The 26,451-nt window shown below is 40.3% G+C and overlaps 1 protein-coding gene across 1 annotated transcript in view; it reads right to left on the bottom strand.

The window, feature by feature from the left end:
- The window catches only part of tfap2e (transcription factor AP-2 epsilon), a 78,762-nt gene that overhangs the window by 16,518 nt on the left and 35,793 nt on the right, over positions 1-26,451 (bottom strand). Inside the window, exons 4-5 of the mRNA XM_043717717.2 lie at positions 8,762-8,987; positions 8,217-8,335 (exon numbers count right to left, since the gene is read on the bottom strand). Of these exons, the coding sequence (XP_043573652.1) occupies positions 8,217-8,335; positions 8,762-8,987 (345 nt within the window). The remainder of the gene's footprint in view (positions 1-8,216; positions 8,336-8,761; positions 8,988-26,451) is intronic.

The following is a 26,451-nucleotide window of genomic DNA, read 5'->3' on the forward strand; positions in this document are numbered from 1 at the left end:
TCTGCCTAAGTATGTGCACTTTACACCTCCCAGCATGGCAATAGTGAAGTGTGTTGATGCAATCCTATTGGATGATTTCAGCCCAGCCTATGACCCTGTTGGCCAAAGACCCACAGAACATTTTGGAAATTCAGGAGTGAACAGTAGTTAAGAACTTACTCCTGGATGCCACCCCTCAGTAAAGGCAGTGAAGACACAATGAAGCTTGAATGAAGACCCACAAGGAGGTTGTGCAGAACAACCTATACAAAGCATCTCGATAGGTATATGAATAAGAAGCATTTAGAGGAATATGAGCCAAATGTTAGCAAATGGGACTAGACTTATTTTGGATATCTGGTCGGCCTGGACAAGTTGGACCGAAGGGTTTGTTTCCATGCTGCAGAGCTCTATGACTCTGTGTTTCTATTTGTGGTAGAGATCCATGCGGTAGCCTAAGAAGATTCAGCAGAAGATCCTGACCTGCAAGCCCCACCTTTGTGGAAGACAGCCAGCCCTATGTCAGAGAGGAAGGAGATTCCAACAGCCCGGCTCAAACACATGGATCATTGCAGGTTATACGGATAGAGCTAGATAGAGAGTAAATATTATGGGAATTTGGGAAAGGTTACATGGTGTTTTAATAAGGAATATCTTGTTAATAAAATCATGTTAAACCACAAACCGACTTTTGTGTCCCTTCATCTGTCTCACCACAACAGTTCTTGGGTAAAGTGATTTAATACATAAACTAGTTCAAGTGTCCAAAACAGAGACAACATTAAGCAAGCCATTCAATTTAAACATCAAGATTTTGGGAACTCATTCAAATATGTGTTTGACTTGTAACCATTAATAAAATTTCATAAGTGATAATGACAGCTATAAAAAAATCTTGTGTTACTAGTGTATTTTTTGTTTTACTGCTTAATACATTTGTTTGACATTTATTATCTTTCAAAATTTGACATCTTCTGATCTTCTGATGAAAAGAAGATCATGTGTGAACATGATGGAGTCAGTAACATAATTAAACTGAAGGAGGTCTTCTGTTTATCATCTGGGCAGCTGACAAAAGTAATTTCATCTCTGAAGAGGTGAAAGTATTGGGAATTGGAGTTCACTTAGTCAAAAATATAGAAGTCATAGAATCATAGAGGCATACAGCACAGAAACAGACCCTTTGGTCCAACTCATCTGCACCAACCAGACATTAAATCTGACCTACTCCCATTTGCCAATCCTTCCGAATTATACACCCATTCAGGTGCATTTTAAATGTTGTAATTGTACCCATCTCCACCACTTCCTTAGCAGCTCATTCCAAACATGTGAAAAGGTTACCCCTCAGGTCCTTTTTAAATCTTTCCCTCTCATCTTCAACCTATGCCCTCTAGTGTTGGACTCCCCCACCCTAGGAAAAAGACCTTGACCACTCACCCTATCCATGTTAAAGTGTTCAGCCATGGGGCGGTTGGGTTGGTTGGTGCGGACGTCCCAGAGGTGTTCTCTGAAACATTCCGCAGGTAGGCGGCCTGTCTCCCCAATGTATAGGAGGCCACATCGGATGCAGCAGATGTAGTAAATGATGTGTGTGGAGCCAACCAACCCAACCGCCCCGTGGCTGAGCACTTTAACTCCCCTTCCCACTCTACCAAGGACATGCAGGTCCTTGGCCTCCTCCATCGCCAGACCATGGCAACACGATGCCTGGAGGAAGAGTGCCTCATCTTCCGCCTAGGAACCCTCCAACCACAAGGGATGAATGCAGATTTCTCCAGCTTCCTCATTTCCCCTCCCCCCACCTTTTCTCAGTCCCAACCCTCAGACTCAGCACCGTCTTCTTGACCTGCAATCTTCTTCCGCCCCCACCCCCTCTCCAGCCTATCACCCTCACCTTAACCTCTTCCACCTATCGTATTCCCAACGCTCCTTCCCCAAGTCCCTCCTCCCTACCTTTTATCTTAGCCTGCTTGGCACACCCTCCTCATTCGTGAAGAAGGGCTTATGCCCGAAATGTCGATTCTCCTACTCCTTTGATGCTACCTGACCTGCTGTGCTTTTCCAGCAACACATTTTTAAGCTGTGAGAAGTTAACCACTCATATTCCACCAATATCAACTGCCTCTTAAAAATAATCAATTTTCAGAATATTGTTTAATGATAATTTCAAAACATTCTCCTTTTTCGATCAGAATGCCTTCCACTTATGAGATCTCAAATGACAAGTATTGCAAATCCAATGTAATATATTTTCTACTGGGCTAGATTTGGATTAATTGCTGAAAATTTTCACTGAAGATGTACAAGAAAGTAGAAGGAAATCATCTACCTGGCTTCTACACATTATAGGAGAAAGTGAGGACTGCAGATGCTGGAGATCAGAGCTGAAAATGTGTTGCTGGAAAAGCGCAGCAGGTCAGGCAGCATCCAAGGAACAGGAAAATCGACGATTCGGGCATAAGCCCTTCTTCAGGAATGAGGAAAGTGTGCCCAGCAGGCTAAGATAAAAGGTAGGGAGGAGGGACTTGGGGGAGGGGCGTTGGAAATGCGATAGGTGGAAGGAGGTCAAGGTGAGGGTGATAGACCAGATTGGGGTGGGGGCGGAGAGGTCAGGAAGAAGATTGCAGGTTAGGAAGGCGGTGCTGAGTTCCAGGGATTTGACTGAGACAAGGTGGGGGGAGGGGAAATGAGGAAACTGGAGAAATCTGAGTTCATCCCTTGTGGTTGGAGGGTTCCTAGGCGGAAGATGAGGCGCTCTTCCTCCAACCGAAACGTCGATTCTCCTGTTCCTTGGATGCTGCCTGACCTGCTGCGCTACACATTATAACAAATATATCTCACCTCTTTTTGATAGAGTACTGTCACATTTTCATTTTAATTACTCCTTTATACAATGACTAACAATAAAATTTAGCAAAAGAAATTTGTTGTTCTGAAAAATTATAAACCTAGATCTTAAAGCACTTAATATGATTAATGAACAACCAGGAGATGACAGGATTTATTGAAAACACACCATTTCTTAGCTATTAATTCGAAAAGGGACAAAATTGGTAAATATATTTGCATTAATATAGTGGCTTTTACAACCACAGGACACTTCAAGGCACTTTCAGCCAATTAAATTTAAAAGCCCCTTTAAAGTATAGTGACTATTGTAATGTAGGAAATGCAGCAGTCAATTTGTACACAGCTAGTTCACAGAAACAGGAACATGATCATCACCAGATAATCTATTCTTGTGGTATTGATTGCATAATAAATATTAGCTAAAATACCAGGAATAACTATTGAGCTCTTCTTTGAAATAGGATCCTTTAAATTAAACTGAAACTGGATGGGACCTCAGTATAACATTCCATGTTAAAGACAACAAATCCGAAAATGCAACACACACTCAGTGGTACATTGGAGTATTAACATTGATTTATTTTCTCGAAGTCCCACAACCCTGTGACTCAAAGGCAAGAGTACTACCAAATAGGTTACAGTGACACTCAGTTACACTGACATTGAGAACATTTTTGCACAGAAAGAGCCAAAAAGCAACTAGCTGGATATAATGGTTGTAGAGAGACTTATTTGAGATGAGCCAAATCAACACAGAAGTTACAGAATGATTATGGCACTGTTAGGAATGATAGATTTATAATAAATTAATAAGATTTTTTTAAAATTAAATAAGTTTCAACAAATAACCAACAAATAAGTAAACTTGCCAAGATCTCTCTAACAGTATCCCCCAAATATTTTACCTCTGCTACTTAGATGAACAAGGACAGTAGATGCCTGGAAACATCATTGTCTAAAATAATCCTCCAAGGTACACATCATCCTGGCTTAGAAATATTGCTTGGTCAAAATTCTGGAACTCAAATTTTAACAGCATTTTGTATGTAACTCTACCATGTGGACTGCAGCAGTTTGGTTGGTGACTCACCACTATCTCATCAAGGAAAATTATGAATAGGCTGTAAATGCTGGCCTTGCTAATGATGCTCACATCCCCTCAATGAGGATTAACAAAACAAGAAGTGAGGCTCAAATCAAATGTTGAAAAACATCATTAAGAGATATGGTAAAACGAAGAGACAGAAAGGATAGAATAGTGAAAAATGAAAGTGCATCAAGAAGATGGTTACAATAAGAGAAAATGGTAATGGAGTAAAAATAATGGAAGACACGATTATTTAAGAGAGTAACAATAAACAAAGTAACAGGGAAATTAAATAATGAAAAATTGAGAAGGTGGACAAGAAAAATGACCTTGCAAATATACCTTTAAAGCAGCAAATAAATGCTTAACAGAGAAGAAATTACAAGAAAAACAATAGAACATTTACTGATTTAGTGAAGGTGTCAGTGAAATGTTGAAATTAGCTTTGAAGACAATTTTGAAAGTGGGACAAGAAGTAACTCAAGCACAGGATCCATGATAACAAAAAGTTGTCAGTGACAGTGAATTTGAGGAAGGGGATGCACACAACTCAAGCAGCAAAAGGTGAGTCCTGTGGGACAAGGTTGCAAAATGGGACACTGGAGTGCACAGTATGTTAAGAAAGTGGGAGGTTGCAAAGAAAGTTGAAGGATTTGAACTCATTATTCTGGAGAGGTGTGAAAGAATGAAACAAAGTAAGGTGAAGAAAGTGTCAACATTACAAAATGAGACTGAAAGTGGAAGAAAACGTGTGTGTGTGTGTGTATACACACTGTGAGTTCAAAGGTGGAGGGTATTTCACCTCAAACTTTAGAATCACTTGGACTACAGTTAAGAAACCTTATTACAACTAAAAACATCAAAGAGATTAGCCTTCTTCAAAAACAATGATTGAGAAAGCAAATAGATCATCTATAAAGCAAATGTTTATTATTTGTCAAGTGTTAGCAATTTCCTTTTAGAAACAGTTTTTCATTTCCTTGAACAAACTCTGGCTAATCAGGCAGATAATTAGATTTGCCTACACAAATGACCTGCTTTCTCCCACCAGACAGTAGAGTCTGCAATATTTTCACGTCACACCAGTATAAACACCCTTTTTAAAAAAAATATGTTTAAAATGACTGTGCGCCTGCAAAATGGCAGCAGGAGCAAAAATTTCAAATGAAATTCTAGAACCATTGTGAGGACAGGATTCAGTGGCCTGATGATTACTAAAAACAAAATTTTACTCATGAGAGAAGAAATTCAATTTATCTCTCAGTATTCAACCTCCAGGTTTTGGATCTAAACTTCACCAGGATAATATACAGGGTGCTTCTTTGGTTCAGGTAACTTTTAATAGTTTAAAATGGTCTGCTGAGACAGAAATTACAGCCCTTTTGATTAAAATTGGAATCCTTTGCTGTTGTAAGACTCTAAAGATAAAATTCAGTATAATAAGCACAGCCTGTGCCATGCCTCCTCCACCTAGTCATGACTGAATTTGAGTCACTCAGCAGATCAGCACAGATCAGCACAAACCAATTGCCCAGCCAAATTTTTACCTAATTTGGTCTCAAAAGAGATCAGATGTTTGTACAGAAGATTTCATTTAAACCCAAATTTTGAACTGCATCCTCAGTCCAAGTATACAGTATGACTTTTGTGTGTAAGATACACACAAAATAATAAGTAACACATTGCATTAATAACAAGTGTATGTTTGTAATATACATTTGTAAATAAACTACCTGTACAACTTGCAGTAAATCCACAAATGGTATATTTCACGGACAGGATTCAAGCTAAAAGGATGTTTTGCTAACCATACAATGGGTAATGTGGCATGAGTTTCAGTTCAAGTGCCAGGCTGTAGTCCCATATTCTTTTGACCATCCACAGCAGGAAGCATGCTGACCGAGTTTACAAAGCTCAGAATACCTGTCCGATATTAGATCTGATTTTGCCATTGGATGACATTGACCAAATACCCTGATTGTGGTAAGGATTGAAAACCAAGTTAAGAGTATCAGTTCCACTCAATGCGTGATGCATTTGCCTGTGCTGGAAGCTGCATATATTCACACATAGAGCCCTTTTCTTTGTAAGCAAAAGGAATTTATCCATACATTGCATCTTTTTTCCATTGAGGAAAGGATTATGGAGACTGTCAATCTATGTTGCATTCAGATGGTAATGCTCAGTCTAAAGTAGATAAGGAAAGCAAGTTGTTAAAATGGGAAATATAAGAAAGCTATAAACCATATTAATAGTTAAGAAAATGAGCAATGATCTGGCAAGTGGAATTTAATATCAGAAAATATGAACTTGCCTTTTTCAGCAGGAGGAATAATAATAAAGCATATTATCTAATTGGTGAAAGATTACAAGATGCTGAGGCATCCGGGTGTTCCAGTGCAAAAGGTTAGTGTGCAAGAGCACCAAGTACTTAGAAAAGCTAATATGATGTTATTGTTTATTCCAAGAAAATCAAATACAAAAGTTAGGCAGGTTAGGCTTCAGTTATATAGACCTTTGGTGAGACCCCATCTAGTGTCTGAAAGATTATTAAGAGGTTAAGAATCATCAGTGTTTTACATTTCCTGGTCTGCTGTCTGGAAGAATTCTTCAAGGTTATTGATTACTTAGCCTATTTAATGACATACTGTTGCTGGGTTTTAAAATTACAAGTTGTCATAAATACAGACTTAGAGCAATTGGTAAATAGGATATGGTGGTTGCTCGAAATTAACAAATAACAGCAGGACCTTGATTGATTTCAATCAAGCTCACTGACTTTACTGGGTTTTCCAATTCTTGCAAAGCAGTTAGTCTTAAAATATTAATGTCACCATTTACTGTTTATAAAATCAAACAATCAAAAAGACTGAACCAGTCAGAACAAAAGGATGTTATGGTCAGTCTTCATAATAGTTTGACTATTCAAAGGACACAGTGAAGGCAAAGTTCATTAAGTATTCAGACAAAAGAAAAGTCAGTAAAACATTTGTTTACTGAGATGACAGACAGGCAGCATGATAATCGTTTTGGCACTGTAGCAAACAGAAATGGTTATAATCATGCTGCACACCACAATAGGAGAAAATCATCAATTTATTTTTAGACCTAAAAATAAATATTAATAATAACAATATTATCTTAAATATAATAATAATTTAAAATAAATATAAATAATAAAAATAAATAAATATATATATGTTTTTCCCTTTTACCTCAAATTTATTAATGGAGTTTACAAGAGGCAAAAAAGGACAGAAAGAAATTCCTGTAGTAGTTTTCACTTACAATTTGAAATGTCTTAACATATCTTATTAATGGTCTCCATGATCTTACCATCCATTTGTAACTTACTAAGCACTAAAATCTCCCCCTGAATTTTCTTGGCCTCTGTCTGTCTCTTTTTTTACCCTATATTTGGCAACTGTGCCTTCAGAAACCAACCTCCCAAACTCTAAAATTTTCTTTTTAAACTCTCCCCTTGTTCATTTATCCCTCCATCAACCAAACTCTTCCTTGCAAAATGTCTTTTTGAGCAATGTGATAATTTATCCTAATCATTCTTTCTTTGGTCAAATTTGGTAGTGCTTATGTCTCTATGAATCAACTTGCAATATTCATCTATATTAAAAATACTATGAATAGAAATGCAAGATTTTGTAGTTAACCTGAAAGAAACAAATGTTGGGAGATCATAACGAGTCAGACAGCTTCTTATTCATCTGCACTTTGTAAAAGAGAATCTTGATTATGTAAAAGGTGCTATCAATTGAAGCTGCTTACATTGAGTTGTCTGATAAATCTGTTTATAGCACTAAATTCCAAATTTGCTGTTTTATATTCTTAATATGAGCAATAAGCTCATTTGAATTTTTTAATGAAAAACGTAGCTTTTAATTATAGGGGAATAGATTATATTTATGGAAGCAGTTTAAGGCAAATTTTAGGCAAAAAATGAAGTTATGCTCCTTACCTCATTTGCTTGCACAATGAGATCAATAGGCATGTAGATCTTCATGTACTTGTGTGTTGTCATCCAGTATTAATATGAAACAGTTTGGAATATGTAGAGTACATATTTGTTGAGTGCCTGAAAATTCCTGTAGGATTCTGCAGAACCAAGCTCCTGAGGTTGAGTCTCAAAACTAATTATCGACTTTTTATATGCATTCATGAATTCACAGGGGCATAAATACGTTTTTACCCCCATGTACATTTATCAGCATGCAGAACCAAAGGGTTTAAACATGAGCTTCTATTACAGATGCCCTTGAGTGGTTGCTGAAAAATTCCTTACCTTCGACAAGTGAGGTGAGTAAAGTAACGTTGGCTGCTTTGCGCCTTCCTGCAGGCAAATTCAATCCAATCTTTTCCAATTTTTCTCTCAAAGATCTTCCTCCATTTTTTGACTTTGCTCTAAGGAAGACAGACATTTGTTTCAATTGAGTGCACAGATGGAAAAGTAACAATTTTATACAATTCTCTGTTTATTCAATATATATATGAATTTAGCAGGATTTCATGAAAATATTAATGATTTTATACATGCTCACTCTAACTTGAAATACATTTAATTTCTATGTAGTTTGCTTATCTCCTTTTATCCTACTTCTTAGTTTGCATTTTATTATTTCTTGTTAGATTCTATCCTTCCTAATTTTCTTTCTTTAGTCATTTCTTCTTTTCCAGTTCATACTGCCTTTCATCCCCTATACTTCTCATGTTTACTATTATCTCGCTGTTCCAAACTAATGTCTTAATTAATCTTTATTCTTCTGCTTGATTCTTTTTTTCTCTCAGCAGTTCCTCCCCGCTGTATAGGTCATTCTTTACTTGACCCACCTCCTGAGCACGCCTCCGAGTAGTGATGCGTTCAAACACTCTGGTGGTGACAGGCGCCTCTGAACCTCTCCCACAGTCACTTTGTACTTGGACGTAGAACTAAGCAGTGACAGACGGCCTGGGACGGAGCAGAACACTTCATTTGGGTTTGTCACTCCTCCAATCAAGCCATCCTTTTGCATGCTTGAAGAAAGTGAACCACCATTTGCTTTAATCGGCATTGGAACTGAAATAGAGCAAAGAGAAAAAGAGGTACTGGACAATATAGTGCATCAAAATTTGAATGCAGTCTATACAGAACCAATAGGGATCACAGAACAGGTGAGACATTCTGCGATGGAAAGAGTGTTTGTCAAATATCAGGCAGTAAAATAATATGTCACTTTTCATTTAGATTATGGTCATGTACTGAAAACTCAAATGAAACAATGATGGTGACAGAAGTTCCTGAAAATGTCCATTAGTCTAGGTTTGCGCATCAACAGCAAAACCACAAACTCATATGGTAAGTCCAAAACTACTGTTGTAGCCCAAAACATCTCAGTTATTAATGCTAGCCATCCATTAATTTGTACACTAACAAGCACATTGCTGATCAAAATCTAGAAATAGAATGCTTTAAAGCAGACAGAGGATGATAAATGCCAGTAATACTTCTGCTCCAGAGATCACAATTAGAAACCAATTTTTACTGGTCCTGAACATTGTCCAGAGGTACAAAATATTTATTTTTTGAAAGTATTAAAACTTCTCAGAAATGGATGTTGACTTCATGGGAGCAGGACATGAACCATCTGCCTTCCCTAAATCAGGAATATTTTCCTAACCTAATGGAGGGAGAAGAATACACTGAGTCACATATTAATTATGCCTGGGTCTACCTTCAATGGCATATGAACCATTGACCATTGTTCTAGTGGAAAAATATACCTCATTCCTGATGGTAGTGAATTTGAATACTTAAAGAACTGGCTAACTAGTGATAAAAAGCTCAGACTAAAACTACTGCTAGTTGTCCAACCTAGTGTCTGCTCAGCATGAATAGGGCCTACTGTAAATGGAAGTGCATTGTATCAAAATTTGTTTGCAATCAAATGCATAATGTTATGAATTTAACAAAAGTAAATTCTTCCCAAGTGCTGATTCAATTCAAGAATGTTGGTGTTATATCGCAAACTGTTCATATATATAATAGCATCTATTCAGATTTTTGTTTTAAATATATTTTTTGACAATTTCTCTGACAAATTCCTACTGCCCACATCCACATCCCACAACATTTTCTGCTCTTTATGAAGGTACAATTCATGAAGAATTCCTGAAGAAGGGCTTATGCCCGAAACGTCGATTCTCCTTCTCCTTTGATGCTGCCTGACCTGCTACACTTTTCCAGCAACACATTTTTAAGCTCTGATCTCCAGCATCTGCAGTCCTCACTTTCTCCTAGGAAAGTAGGAGCAGCAAGCCCATTGCATTTTCAGTATCTGTCTTAGGATGATATCCGATTAATTCTTCCCCAAAATTGTTTTGGGATGATGGCTGTAGTCAAATTTTTCTAAGTTAGAATGCAAGGCAGAAGACATATGGCTGAATTTTATGATTTCTTGATTAGGTCCTTTTTTTGGAGGGTTACTTTTGCCATAGAGCTGAGCTTGTTCTCACACCAGATCTTTTCAAACATGCCACATTAATTATCTACCCACCCCTATGGCAACACTCATGTGCAGTTCTGTCCTGTCTTATCATGCACTATTCCAAAAGCAAAACTCACCACTCAGCAGAAAGATCAGCATTCCTTGCAACTGCACCATATTTGAAAGGTTGCTGTGCATCTGGACAAGCGCTGAAGCTGGCCTGCCCATTGACAACCAGACTCTGAATATGTCAGAGAAGAAAAAGATAGCACCGCAAATCTCCAACCAGGACTCAAACATCCTGCTCAAGAGAGCAGTGCAAAGAAACAGATTAGCAAAGGAGGGCACATCACCATACCTTGGCATCCTGGTCCCATGTTGCCACCCAAGTCAGTGTCGTCTCCACAGTGCAGAGAAATGGGCAGTGGTGCCACAAGAAGGTCAACGGCTTCCTCCATTGCTCTAAAGTAAGTGCCACACTTTACTACTTTAAAGTCACTCCATCTCTGATACTGCACCCATCTCCCAGCAAGGCTCATGTTCTGCCTCTCTCACTATTGCCTGCAATTTATTTTTCACATTCAATCTCACCAGCCCAGCCTCCCACCCCACTCACTCTGTGTGGCTTCTGCAGTGGCTTTTCATTCCTTGGAAAAGCAGCACTAACATGCATACCACCAATTTTCACCTGAGTGAGAGCTGAAGGTATGTTTTTCTTCTCTCTGATGGTAGTGAATCTGTGGAAATCATTTTCACAAAGGGCTGTTGAGATTGGTTCATTAAGTAAATTTAAGTTGAGATAGACAGATTTCTAATCAGCAAGAAAATCAAGATTATGAAAATATGTTAGGAAATTGGACTTGAGGTTTAACAGATCAGTCATGATCTCATTGAATGACAGAATGAATGGTCTTATGACCAGTTGTGTATGTATGTCTGCATGTATGTGCATGTGTTTCTTAGGGTGGGTACAGGTTGGGCGTTGTTTCTTCACTTCAGCAAATATAGTCACTGACCAAAAGAACATCTCAGTGCTCAACTAAACTGTTTTGCTATAGTTCATTTAGAAGTTGACCTCCCATTGTTTCCATTGGGTAGAGAATATTGATTAAATATATAGAGGCCTCCTTACATTGATTTAAAAGGAAAAAGATTACAAAACTGTTCTATGATTGCTGAAAATTAAAATTATTTAAGCTTGGGGAATTTTGTTCAAGTTAATTCAATTTGTATTTACAGTTTCATGAAAACACATTCTAATTTGAAGCACAAATATTCAGTTCCTACATTAGATGCAAGTTTGCTCCCCACCCACTGTATAAACAAGATAATACTCAGCATTAGTATAACCAGTCTTACTGCATACAAATGTGATTAGAAGCACTGTCTTGCTTTACCTAATCCAGTAAAAGGATTTAACTGCATGTCTAAATGTCATAGTCATAGCAGCAATTATCAAGTCAAGGAATAAAAAATAGTTGTGTTGACAAGAAAACATACACTTAGGTATGATGGGATTTCAATCCCATCCAGTACTGAATCACTGTTCTGTTGCTATAAGCGGCAAAATGAGGGTCGCACTCAACAACTGGAAAAATGACTGGCCAGTGTTTCTTGAATAACTCATGATGTTAGTTTGAGAACTACTACAGCTCTAAATGGTGCACATGCAAGGTGAATTATGGTCCATGAAGTACAGAATGGGAAAAAAACAGAGGGGAGATAATATCTAATATACTCTCAACCAAAAGATTGTGGAAGTGAAATACATTTGGAATATCAATTACAAAAATATCCTGAGATCTTGATTTAAAATAATTTCCTTCGGTAGATATGAAGGAAGGCATTTGGTCCATACAGACAGGTTGCCCATTTCATCCATTAATTTCTACTGTAAATGAAATGTTTTGTAAACATTTATTACATAGAATGTCACAGCTCAGATTTAAGCCAATCAGCCCAGTATATCTATATTCGTTCTTATGCTCCATGTGAGCTTCCTCCCAGCTTACTTTCTCTCACCCTGTTACCATATCCTTGTATTCACTTCGCTCTAATATACTTATCAAACTTCAGCTTAAATGCTGCAAGTGGTAACAGGTTCCAAATTCTAACCAGTCTCTGAGTGAATAAGTTTTGTCTAAACCTCTGGAATGTTTTATACAGCATCATTCACACTCATTGCAAAATAAAATGAGGAGAATCAAAGGTGCCCTGGCTTTCACATCTGTACCAGAACTTAGATCTTTCCATGGACTGGTGAATTATTATGGAAAGTTTATACATAACCTGCATCCATCCTGGCACCTTTACATCTGCTATTGAAAAAGGTCAGTCTTGGAAATGGTTTCATGTAGAAGATATAGCTTTTAGGGAAGTGAAGAAGCAGCTATCATTATCTAAGGTGTTGGCACACTACATCCCAAGCGAGATCTGGTGCTGACAGGTGATGCCTTCCAAATAATATCAGGGTAGTATTTGACTCACAGGTGGCCCAACAGAGAGGAAAGTCTAATTGCATCCACTTCCAGGACTTTGGCTGATGCAGAGTGCAAGTACGCCCAGATAGAGAAGGAAGGTTTGGTGGTCATCTTTGGTGTATGGAAGTTCCACCAATACCTTTACAGATGTAAATTTAAATAGTAAATATACCACAAACCCCTGCGAGGGCTAGTCAAACAGGACAAGGCTATAAAGCCCAAAGCTTCAGGTCAAACTCAGCAGTGGATTCTCATTCTAAGTGTGTACAATTGCAAGTTGGATCGCCATCTGGGAGGCCAAGTTGTAAATATGGATGCCTCGAGCTGCTTCCTGCTGGCAGAAACACCATCAGTGGTGCCGCCACTGGCCACTGGTCCATTTTCATTTTAAATTTCCTGGACACCCTTCCTGTCACCGCTGACAATATCAGACCATGGGCACAAAAAGATCTGGTTCTGGCAAAACTAAAACAGCTGGTGGTGATGGGGGTAACAAAAGGGCCATCACAACCAGAACTGAAACCCTCCTGGATTCATTGAGACCAGATCACCATAGACAATAGCATTTTATTATGGTGAGCAAGGGTGATTGTCCCAAGCAAATGTCACCGCCAGGTGGCTGAATTCCACCAGGGTCATCCGGGAATGTCAAAAATGAAGATGTTGGTGAGATGTTATGTCTGGGGACCAGGATTGGGTGCAGACATAGCCACCTTGGTGGGGCATTGCCTAGAATGCCAACAAGGACAAAACTTACTGCTAGCAGCTTGCCCAAAATTGGGAGAATGGCAGGGTAAATCCTGGGCTCGCCACTCATCAACTATGCCAGCCCTTTCATAGGCTCAATGTTCTAAGTCATTGTGGATGCCCACTTAAAGTGGTTGGGTGTACATAGAGTGTATTTGTCAAACACAGAGACAAAGTTTGGTGCCGAAATGACAGAAGTGGCCCTGCATGGGTAAGGGGCATTGTCAACGCAAGGTCAGGTCCCATGACATACAAAGTTTGAATAGGTGAGGTGCACATGGACCACATGAAAGCTGCAAACTCATAAACAGGACAGGAGCAAAACATACCCACACCTCAGAGCATCCAGAAAGGCCGTCGGAACCCATGGGTTCTCCCCATCCATCTAGAGTCGAAGCAATCTCAGATTCTGAGATGGACATGGCAGACACATTTACTGCCTGAAGAAGAGGATGAATTTCTTCTGAGATGCTGTGGATGTAAGATGCTGGCCATGGTCCAGTACACCTGCCCCCACCTCAACAAATTCTGGAGCTGCCACGGCATGGAGCTCTTCTTCCCTCACCTCTGCCTCTGTTCCTTCTTCTTGGACAAAAACTCCCAACCTTTCTCTAAGGACCCCTTCTCCCACATCCAACCTTCCTCCTCCACTTGGTGAGCCCCGCCCCCGCACCGGCCTTGTACCCACCCTAGAACTCTTCATTGCTGACTGCCAACGTGACACCAGCCACTTAAATGTCTCCACACCCCTCACCTACTCCAACCTCACTCCCTTCGAATGTACAGTTCTCCACCCTCTCTGCGCCAACTCCCGGTTCACCATCAAACCTGCTGACAAAGGTGGTTGGCTGGGGAACGTTCCTCTGTGTTGCAGAGGCCGAACGCCAACTCACCTGACAACACATCCCCCTTACCCACGACCCCATCATGCCAAAATCACTTACACTGTCCGTGCCCTCATTGCCTTTCACTGTCTCAAAACACATAGTCTCCCAGCCCCGCACTGCCCAGTTCTATCTGCTACCTAAGATCCACAAGCCCAACAACCCCGGCCAACCTATTGTCTCAGCATGCTCCTGCCCCACCGAACTCATCTTGTCCAACCTCGATTCCATCCTCTCCCCCTTGCTTCAGGCATTTCCCACCTACATATTGACATCAAACATACCCCCCATCTCTTCAGTAACTTCCAGTTCCCTGGCCAACAGCGCTTTCTCTTCACTATGGATGTGCAGTACTTATTCATGTCCATGCCCCACAATATACCGACCACTGCAACACAGCTGGAACTGACAACCGGAAGCGGCAGAGACAAACCACTATAAATGCCGGAGGAAACATCACAGAAGCGCTTCACAGGAGGCTCCCAAGCACTGAGGATGTCACCTAGACAGGGGACGAAACGTCTGCAACACAAATTCTCAACTCGGCGAACAGAACCACAATAAGAATGGCCTCCAGGCTCTCCAACAGTCTCATCTGATCCACCTCCACCGATACCCTCCTCCACCTCGCCGAACCTGTCCTCACCCTCAATAACTTTTCCTTTATCTCCTCCCATTTCCTCCAAATCCAGGGGGTGGCCACAGGCACTCAGATGAGCACAGCTACACCTGTTTCTTTGTCGGCTATATCAAACAGTCCCTCATCAGTACCTACACAGGTACTGTGCCCCAACGCTTCTGCCGTTACATCAAAGACTGTCGTTACATCGGTGCAACGCCTTGCTGAACTGGAGCTGTTCATTGACTTCACTCACAACTTCCACCCTGCCCTCAAATTCACTTGGTCCATCTCAGACACCTCCCTCTCCTTTCTTGACCTCTTCATTTCCACCATCAGTGTCCAGACAGATGTTTCCTACAAACCCACAGACTCCCATAACTACCTGGACTACATCCCCTCCCACCCAGTATCCTACAAGAACTCCATCCCATTCTCCCAATTCCTCCGCCTCCGTTGCATCTGCTTGGATGAGGAGACATTCCATTCACAAGCATCCCAAATGTCCACCTTTTTTGATCAAAGTGCTTTTCTTCCCTCTGTCATCAAGACAGCTCTCCACTGCACCTTTTCCATTCCCATTCCACTGCTCTAAACCTAACCTCCAAACGCAATAAAGACAGAGTTCCCCTTGTCGTCACCTACGGCCCCACCAGTCTCTGCATCCAGCACATCATCCTTAACTACTTCCACCAACTCCAACTAGACTCCACCATTAAGAACATCTTCCCCTCCCTACCCCTCTCTGCCTTCCTCAAGGACTGGCTTCTTTGACATCCTTGAATTGCACCACTCTCCCCACCAAACTCCCAGGTACCTTCCCCTGCAACTGGAAAAGATGCAAGACCTGCCAGTATACTAGCCCCCTCACTTCCATCCACAGCCCCAAACAGTCCTTCCAGGTGCGACAGAGGTTCACCTGCCTCTCTTCCAACCTAACTTACTGCTTCAGGTGCTCCTGATGTGGTCTTCTCTACATCAGGGAGACCGAATGTAAACTTAGGAAACAGTTTGCTGAGCATCACAGCTGGGTCCGCAGGGGCTGACCGGACCTCCCAGTCACTGTCCATTTTAATTCCCCTTCTCACTCCCTTTCGAACCTGACCATCCTCGGCCTTTTCCATGGCCATAACAAACAAAACCGCAAATTGGAGGAACAACACCTCATCTTCTGCCTGGGCAGTCTACAGCCCAGAGGACTCAACATTGAATTCTCCAATTTTAAATAACCTCCCTTCCCAAATCCCAACTCACTTATCAGCTCCATTCCTTCCATTCCATTCCTCCCTGCCACCAACCGGATTCATTCCTCCCATTGACCTACCAGGTAGTACCCTCTACCTGTCTTCACCCATCCCCACTTCACCTCCTGGCCCCCCCACCCCCTCTATCTACAACTCCCCCTAAACCCACCCCCAGTCCTGAAGAAGGTTTACACCCGAAATGTCGACTTCTCCACCTTCTGATGCTGCCTGGCCTGCCATGTTCTCCCAGTCTTCTGCTTGTATCTGAGGCTGAGTCAGAGGAACTGGACATGGTGTGAAAACACGTCAGGAGAGGCTACAAGGTAAAGAACAGGCTGATGTCCTCTGACTCTGATGTCCTCTGATGTCCTCAAATCCTTGGAGAGCCAGGGCCACTACACTCCTGTTTATATCTGTGAGCCTGGACTTCTTGAATGGACCAAGCTAACAGCCCCAATTGGGGAATTCATATTCCATGAGGGCTCCCGGCTGACCCCATTATAATTACAATATCCCTTCCCCTCTGAGTCAGAGGAACTGGACATGGTGTGAAAACACGTCAGGAGAGGCTACAAGGTAAAGAACAGGCTGATGTCCTCTGACTCATAGGGGAAGGGATATTGTAATTATAATGGGGTCAGCCGGGAGCCCTCATGGAATATGAATTCCCCAATTGGGGCTGTTAGCTTGGTCCATTCAAGAAGTCCAGGCTCACAGATATAAACAGGAGTGTAGTGGCCCTGGCTCTCCAAGGATTTGAGGTTTGTCCTCATCTCCCTGTAAACTGGTTGAACGGTAGGGTTTGGGGCCTAGCTTTGCTGCTCCTTTCGCTTGTAAAATTGCTGTCTCTTGCGTACAGCTGTAATGTTAACTGTTTTTTGTAAACTGTTTTGTAATTTGTTTAATAAAATAAAAAAAACAGGAGATTCAGCATCTCCTTAATTTAAAAAAACAGGAGTATAGTGGCCCTGGCTGTCCAAGGATTTGAGGTTTGTCCTCATCTTCCTGTAAACTTGTTGAATGGTAGGGTTTGGGGCCTGGCTTTGTTGCTCCTCTCCCTTGTAAAACAGCTGTAAATGTTAACTGTTTTTTGTAAACTGTTTTGTAATTGCTAAATAAAATTTAAAAAAATAAACAGGAGTGTACAGGGGCGAGCTGTCCTAGAGGTGTCGAAAGGTGTGTCAGGGCAGACCGAGAACTGGAAGGGCATGGGGTGGACCGAGAGCCAGAAGGTGTGTAGGGGCGGGCTGCCTTAGAGTAGCCGGAAGGTGGGAGGGATGGGGGCTTGCTGGGTCTGTATTGCATGCACTGTTTTTTATGTAATTGGATTGTCTTTTTATGTACAAATGTCACTGTTGCTGTCTTGTAATGTTTGAAACTGGGATTTGAGGTTTGTCCTAATTTCCCTGTAAACTGGTTGAATGGTAGGGTTTGGGGCCTGGCTTTGCTGCTCCTTTCCCTTGTAAAATTGCTGTTTCTTTGTATACAGCTGTTAATGTTAACTGTTTTTTGTAAACTGTTTTGTAATTGTTTAATAAAATATATAACCAGAAGATTAAACAAAATAAACCACCGTGGGCGGCACGGTGGCACAGTGGTTAGCACTGTTGCCTCACACCGCTAGAGACCTGGGTTCAATTCCCCCCTCAGGCGACTGACTGTGTGGAGTTTGCACGTTCTCCCTGTGTCTGCATGGGTTTCCTCCGGGTGCTCCGGTTTCCTCCCACAGTCCAAAGATATGCAGGTCAGGTGAATTGGCCATGTTAAATTGCCCGTAGTGTTAGGTATAGGGGTAAATGTAGGGGTATGGGTGGGTTGCGCTTCGGCAGGTCGGTGTGGACTTGTTGGGCCGAAGGGCCTGTTTCCACACTAATGTAATCTAATCTAAACAGGAGTGTCAGAGGTTCTGTTCATTCTGAGAGCTGCTTGTCAGGAAGCCAGACCAGTGTCAAGAACTGTCCATGTGTAAATAAAGGGTGACTTGATGACGGCCACTGTGGAGTTATTTCATACACCAAATAATGATGTGTTATGGCATTATTTTACAGAGTTTGAATGATATTTACACAAAAGGGTTAAACCTCTGAGATGTGGCACACAAGATAATTGTTACAGGAGAGTCACAAGATGCAACTGATCAGTTTATGCATGCCACCTGAGCCCCAATGTCGATCATAGTCGTTATTCCATCAGCATTATTTCTCACTTCACATAACATCCACTGCCTATCAAGCATGACATTACAGTTTTTAAAATATCCCATCTATTGCTCAACACTTTGGCAGAAAAACCCTGAGGATTTAGCACTTCAGTTATTTTACAAATTGCCAGTTAAAACTAGTCTTGAATTATCCAATATATTTTGAATTCAAACTCTTCTAGAACTAGGTTATACTGCCACCTGTGTACTGGAAAACCAGCATGTAAATATGGCTCCTACTTTACTGTGATTAAAAAGTTAGACAGTTTCTCCAAGTGTCATTGGAAAGCAAATGCTGGATTGTACCAAAGCAGGAGTAGCAATAAAATTGAAGCCTTGCAAAACAGATGTCCACAATTAATCATCACCTTTGGCAAATTATTTTACATGCATCTGCTTGCTAAGTTTCTGTTGAAATCTCAAACATTTCAAATGGGAGCATTATGAACAAATTCAATGAACAAGTGTGGAAATCTAATCCTAAAAATGACTTTGACTTTCTGAAACATAGACCCTTTGATGTTAGTCTGGTTAAAATTTCTACTTTAAAAATTATTTCAATATTATTTGTGTGCACAGAGTTGATTATTTTCTAAAAAGAAACATTGAAACAAGTTATATCTTAACAGGAGAGATTTTTAATGAAAAAAAGATGGTGCAATTACATAGGTGGTAGTGTAAATAGAAAAAGCCATTTTGGATTTTATATGTAGCATATTGAATATAAACTTTGGTGAATTTAAACAATGCATTTGTACATTCACAGTTGGAGTATTGCATTTGGTTCTGGGTACTCTATTATAAGAAAGATGTTAACAACCTTAGAATTTATGTTGCCAAATGATATTAAAGATTATGCAACCAAAGTGTTTAGATGGAATTAGAAACAGATCAGCCATGATCTGGTAGTTAGCTTAGTAAGACTGACCAGTAAGGTTCGATGATATGAGATCCAGAGAGAGCTAGCCAATTGGATACAAAATTGGCTTGATGGTAGGAGACAGAAGGTAGTGGTAGAAGGTTGTTGTTCAGACTGGAGGCCTGTAACCAGTGGTGTGCTGCTGGGTCCACTCTTGTTCATCATTTATATAACAATTTGGATGAGAATACAGGAGGCATAGTTAGTAAGTTTGCAGATGACACCAAAATTGGTGGTATAGTGGACAGTAGAGAATGATATCTAAGAGTACAACAGGATCTTGACCAACTGAGCCAATGGGCTGAAAAATGGCAAATTGAGTTGATTCAGATAAATGTAAAATGTTGCATTTTGGCAAGACAAACCAGGGAAGGACTTACACAGTTAATCATAAGACCTTATGGAATGTTGACGAACAGAGAAACGTTGAGATGCAGGTACATGGTTCCTTGAAAGTGGCATCATAGGTAGACAAGGTTGAAGAGGGTGCTTGGCATGCTTGCCTTCATTGGTCGGAACATTGAGTATCGGAGTTGGAACATCATGTTACAACTGTTCAAGATATTGCTAAGGTCACAACTGGAGTATCGTGTACAGTTCTGGTCATGTGGAAAGGGTGTCAGAAAGATTTACAAGGATGTTACTGAGGTTGGAAGGTTTGCATTATAAGGAGAGGCTGGATAGGCTGAGACTTATTTCCCTAGAGCATAGAAGGCTGAAGGGTAACCATATAAAGGTTTATATAATCATGAAGGACATAGATATGTCTTTTCCCCATAGTAGGGAAGTCCAAAACTAGAGGGCATAGGTTTAAGGTGAGATGGGAAAGGTTTAAAAGGGATTTGCGAGGCAATCTTTTCACACACAGGGTGGTGTGTACAGAGGAACCTTGATTGTCCTGCATTCACTTACCCGAATTTCGAATTATTCAAACAAGATTGCAAGGTTCGAATGCGTGGCTAAACTATGTTACCAGCATTCAATTATCCGGCGTTCGATTAACCAAACAAAATATTCCCCGCCATGGATAATTGAAGTTCCTCTGTATATGGAATGAGCTGCCTGAGGAAGTACAATTACAAAATTTTAAAAATATCTGGACAGGTACATGGTTGGGAAAGATTTAGAGGGATATGGGCCAAACACGGGCAAATGGTACTAGTTCAGTTAAGGAAACTTGATCAGCATGAATAAGTTGGGCCTGTTTCATGCGTATGACAGTATGACACTGTGAATGGTAGAATATTCAGGCTCATAGGGCTGAATAGCATCTTCCTGTTCCTATGCTCCTTAATGCTACAGCAAAATTTTACATGGATGATATCACAGATGAGAAGTTATACAGTAATTACAGAAGGTACAGGAGTATAAATATCAGGTAAAGGTAGTATCAAGCTGAGTGGCAGATGAAATTTAATTTAGATAAATGTGAGGTGCTGCATTTTGGAAAGCAAATCAGAGCAGAACTTATACACTTAACGGTAAGGTCCTGGGGTGTGTTGCCAAACAAAGAGACCTTGGAGTGCAGGTTCATAGTTCATTGAAAGTAGAGTCGCAGGTAGATAGGATAGTGAAGAAGGCATTTGGTATGCTTTCCTTTATTGGTCAGAGCATTGAGCATAGTAGTTGGGAGATCATGTTGTGGTTGAATACGACATTGGTTAGACCACTTTCGGAATATTGCATGCAGTTCTAGTCTCCTTCCTCTCAGAAGGATGTTGTGAAAGGGTTCAGAAAAAATTTACAAGGCTGTTGCCAGGGTTGGAGGGTTTAAGCTCTGGAGAGAGGCTGGATAGGCTGTGGCTGTTTTCCCTAGAGTGTCGGAGGCCGAGGGATGACTTTATATAGAGGTTCATAAAATCGTGAGGGGTATGGATAGGATAAAGACAAGGTCTTTTCCCTGGGATGGGAGAGTCCAGAACTGGAGGGCATGGGTTTAGGGTGAGAGGAGAAAGATATAAAAGGGAAATAATGGGCAACATTTTCACACAGAGGGTGGTGCGTGTATGGAATGAGCTGCCAGAGGAAATGGTGGAGGCTGGTATAATTACAGCATTTAAAAGGCATCTGGATGGGTATATGAATAGGAAGGGTCTGTTTCCATGCTGTACATCTCTATGACTCGATGACTCTCAGCTTGAATGATTCCCCTGGCCCTGGTTTACAAATAGTATTTGGATACTTATGGGGTACAAATTCATGTTGGATGATGGTGCAGTACAGTGGTTAGCCATTAACAATAATGCTAACATTAATGACATACCAGGCTATAATCAGTTTTACACATTTCGATAGAGCTAAATATTGGACAGGGGCATAGATTGGATGTCTGAGGCAATGCAAATAGGTAATGCCTGTCTATTTATGTTCCCATTTAAAACTCACTACCTCAGTTCACATATGAAGGGAAACACCCTGGTTGAGGTGTTAGAGAGTTGCTGATTCTTTTCAACCATACCTAACATGAATCACTGTCTTCAAGCAAAATGGGGAATTAATAAATTAAATAGGCATGAAAGGTTTTGGCGATCATTCTCTTATCCTTAATACTTCATTTTATCTTCCTCAAATACTGTGTCATTAATAACAGTAACTGAACAATAAACTTTCTTCAATTGTGCTACTTTCTATTTACATGCAGCTGTGATGAGCTATATAAACTGTCTGGATTAAAGCACTCAGACCACCATTTATCATCTTAATTTGCTCTGCTCAATTCTTGTGCCAGCCACTCTTTTATTTTATTACAATTTTACTGATTCATCTTAGGAAAATGCGAACAGCTATTCAGCAGCACTATCTCCAAGTGGCTCCCGCTTAACACAGCCTGTGTTGTATTGGGAAAAAAAACAGCTGGTGCTCAGTCTAACAGCACACACCTGAAAAACCTGCACTGGTGTGGTTACCAGAACACAGTGCACATACTATGCTGATCTACTGCACTAATTAATGATTTCTGCTCATTTGCACATTGTAGCAGAATGAGTCCCCAGGCCTGAAAATGACTTACTGCAGGCAATTCCTACTCTCTTTATATCACCGGAAGACCAACATTTTGTGTTCAAGATCACATGTGGCTCAGCAGCACAAACTTAAGATGTGTTCAACTCTTGATGATTCATGGTATTTACTCACTGACACATTCATTTCAGAATTTATGTAGTTATACATTTACTGTAGTTGTTATCCCTCATGTAATTTAAATGACTTGAGCATGTAACTCAGCTGACATTTAAATGCAATACTTATTGAACACCATGTTACCAGGAAATTGTATGCCTTTATAGATAAACGAAAAAGCATCATATGCCACCATTTTACTTCATAAAGCAGAGCATTCTGTTGCTATCCAACAAAGTATTCATCCCTCAACCCCCAGCATCACCAGAACTTATCAACTGCAGATCGACAACATTGTCATTTGTGGCTGCTTATTGTGACTGGTGCATTTGCAAAACAACAGCTTACAGGTACATTGGGACTTCATGAGGATGTATAAATGCAAGTTATTTCTTTATTTCCTCATTCTTTCTAATATAATCTGATTCAAACACAGTCAATCCATTTTAAAATAAATATGATCAAGTTCTATAACATATCTAGAAAATCTATCAGTTACATAACAAACATTTTATCTTAAAGGTTTTTTCCTCAATTCTTCTTTTTCTCCCCTCCTATCTTAATGCTGGCTCCTTCTCAAGGTATGGTTCTATACACAAAGTATTTCATCCATGTACTGCTGATGATCAGTGGCTCTCCCTCATTAATAGTTGGCAAGATTTCTGCTGCTGCAAAACTCAAATATTTTATTTTCTGCCAGTTGACATCCAACTGCTGTTTAGGATGCAAATAAAGTTACTGGAAAGATTACAGAGAAGGCAGACCTCAGCACTGAAAGTCTGTTTGATCAGCACCTTCCCTCAATGATTTGCTATTGTCAGGAACACAGCTAAGATGTAAACAGGATTTCAGCTTTTCCCAGTAAAGAGGATAACTTTTCTTGCTTATTATTCTGGAACTGACAGCTATTATCTGCATACCAATTGACTCTTGAAAAACAGAAAAAATGAGTAGAGAATAGATAAACTCTGCCTTGGTGTTAATTCATTACAGCTAGCATGATTGACATTGGAAATTAATTTTCAAATCTGTTGATAGTTTATAGTCCCAAACAAACTCTGTCAATGACTAAGTATCCATTTTTTTGCCAGCAGGAAACACATGACATTAGTTTCTTGTCTTTGTAACAAAATAGCATTTATTATATTATTTTATTTGACCCTATTGGGACAGTGAAATTACAGCGGTGAAGTATACTAGTGTATGAAAACAAATCTAAAGAAGAGTTAAAAGCCAAGAATAGATCATTGGGAATGCCAGAGTTGATTAAGCAAGGATAAGAGGAAAGCCATTCCCTGTGATGTACTGATTGCACTGAATTATAGAATGGAAACTCATAAATGCTACGCTCTGGAGCTGAACCACTAGGGAAAGATGGTGGAGCAAAGTGGCACAGTCAACCATGACAAGGGCCATAGAGATTTAAGGAGATCAAGGAGGGATAATGCACCACAGTTGCAATTACAAAATTTAACATGTCTGACTCTGATTAGGCAGGTGTTTGGTGCTGTAAACAGGGCAGAATGAAACTAGAAGAATTCCAACAGGGGTTTGTGGACTAGATGGGCATAAAATTGGAGTGTAACAGTATGGTCAGGAATTTAGACAAGGAGAATAAGGATGATGATCTGGCATTAATTGAAAAAGGCAAATTTAAAAAGGTTGACTTTCTGTGTGAGAAAACTGTGCCAACAGTTTTGAAATGAGAGGAACAATACTATGGCCAATGTGTGGACATGGAAAACCAAATGGAGAGGGAGCACAAGGCAAGTTCAATGGAAAGGATCATCCTGAAGCAAACAAAACATGTGGACAGGTGCAGACTGGCAGAGGATGGAGTTATTGGAAAGTTGGGCATGGGAAGAGGATTGATAGATGGTGGAATAGACAAGTCTCAATTTTAGAAGAAAAAAAGCCCTCATGTTTGGTGTAGGAGAGGTGGGTGAAAAGATTACTGTCAAAGATTTTCATAAGAAGTAATTTATTGTATACAGAAAGTATCATGGCTGCCCTTATCATCCAAGACAGTCTTAGGATAATCATAGCACTTGAGGCACTTGAGGTCAGCTAACATTGTGCCAAAGTTACTTGCAAACCTTGGGCTTCAGGACCGAAACAAACTGTACCTGGAGAACAGCAAGGTAGGCAATAGTGAGTGGCATTTGGACATGAGGACATTGACGCCAAAACAAAATAACCTGTTTAGTAAATCGACATTATCAGTGGTATCATGGCAAATTGATGGCCAGAATAAAGGAAGTTGGGAGTTTGAAATCAAATTGATAGATAGCTGGGTTGAGTTTCTTTCCACAGGAGACGGATTGAAGGAATACAAGGAGATGTGGATGATAAAACAAATAAGAAAAGGGTGGGTAATAGCATGATCAATGACACTGACCATAAGTGTGGCACAGTCATATGAAATATGACAGTCAATGGGACAAGGTGGCATGGTTGTGATTGTGGTTGAGTGAGTTTCTATGAAGTATGTGGTTAAATGATCTAAAGGAAAGAAACAAAAACAATATGCAGTGAGTGGTTAGGATCTGGAGTCCACTTCCAATGAAGGTGATGGAGGCAGATTAAATTGGGTCTTTCAAAAGAGAATTGGATAACTATCTGAAGAAAAATAAAAATCAAGACTCGAGTCAAAAGATAGGAAGTGGGACTAATTGAATTGCTCCAGCAGACAGCCAGCTCAGACACAATTACCTCCTTTTGTACTGTAATCATTCTATGATTCTATGAAGTGAATCATGAAGTGGTAGTCCAATGAAATAGATGGAGGTTGAAATTATTGTTGAAAAGGTAATCAGTGCAGAGTGTTTGGCAGAAGTGGAAGGCTTAGAAGAATCCCTACAGTGTGGAAACAGGCCTTTTGGCCCAACAAGTCCACACCGATCCTCCAAAGAGTAATCCACCCAGACCCATTCCCCTACCCTACACTTACCACTGACTAATGCACCTTACCTGCATATCCCTGAACACAATAGGCAATTTAGCATGGCTAATTCACCTAACCTGCACATTTTTGGATTGTGGGAGGAAATCTGAACACCCGGAGGAAACCCACGCAGACACGGGGAGAATGTGCAAAATCCACTCAGTCATTCACCTGAGGTTAGAATCAAACCCAGGTCCCTGGTACTGTGAGGCAGCAGTGCTAACCACTGAGCCACCATGCCACCTGAATTAGATAATGAAATTGTCAAATCAATAAAAGTTGCAGATGATGAGGACTTTGAAGGAATAGTGGATAGGTTTGAAGAGTAAGGGAAATAGGGACAGGAGTCAGAAAGAGCCATATCCAAAGGTTGAGCGAAAACATTTTTCCATGCATCTGACTCTAAAGTATCTTTCATTAATATTAGCTTATGCGTCCCTGTACTAACATCTCAGTTTAACATGAAATAATCTTCCAAGTCTGCCTTATCTTTCCTTTTCATGTTTACTTGTACAAATGCTTTTTCAAAAGAACTTAAACTTTCTCCAGTCTCCTTGGGACTTTGCTGGAATCAGTGATTGACCTCTGAACTGGCTCCTTGGTTTCATTTTATCCCTATTCTATCATTAGCTATTTCTCCAATGTTCATAGTGTAAGAGTGTAATTCATTGCCCTATTGTTGTGCAGCACCTTATATTTATTTGCAATTTCCATATTTTAATTCTTGTGCGAGCTATTCTCAATCCTTCCCATTTTACCACCCTTCCAGTCCTGAACCCCCCACGCCACACAGTCCAATTTAATATCATGTTTCACTGTGGCCAATTTCTAGTTCATTAATATACACATGGATATCTTTTTCAGAAGTGTTTTACTGTATCTTGGAAAAGCAGACAAAC

The sequence above is a fragment of the Chiloscyllium plagiosum genome, unplaced genomic scaffold (genome assembly GCF_037043375.1).
Source record: "Chiloscyllium plagiosum isolate Xiang-an unplaced genomic scaffold, Cpla_swu_hap1 HiC_scaffold_30, whole genome shotgun sequence".
Lineage (NCBI taxonomy): Eukaryota > Metazoa > Chordata > Chondrichthyes > Orectolobiformes > Hemiscylliidae > Chiloscyllium > Chiloscyllium plagiosum.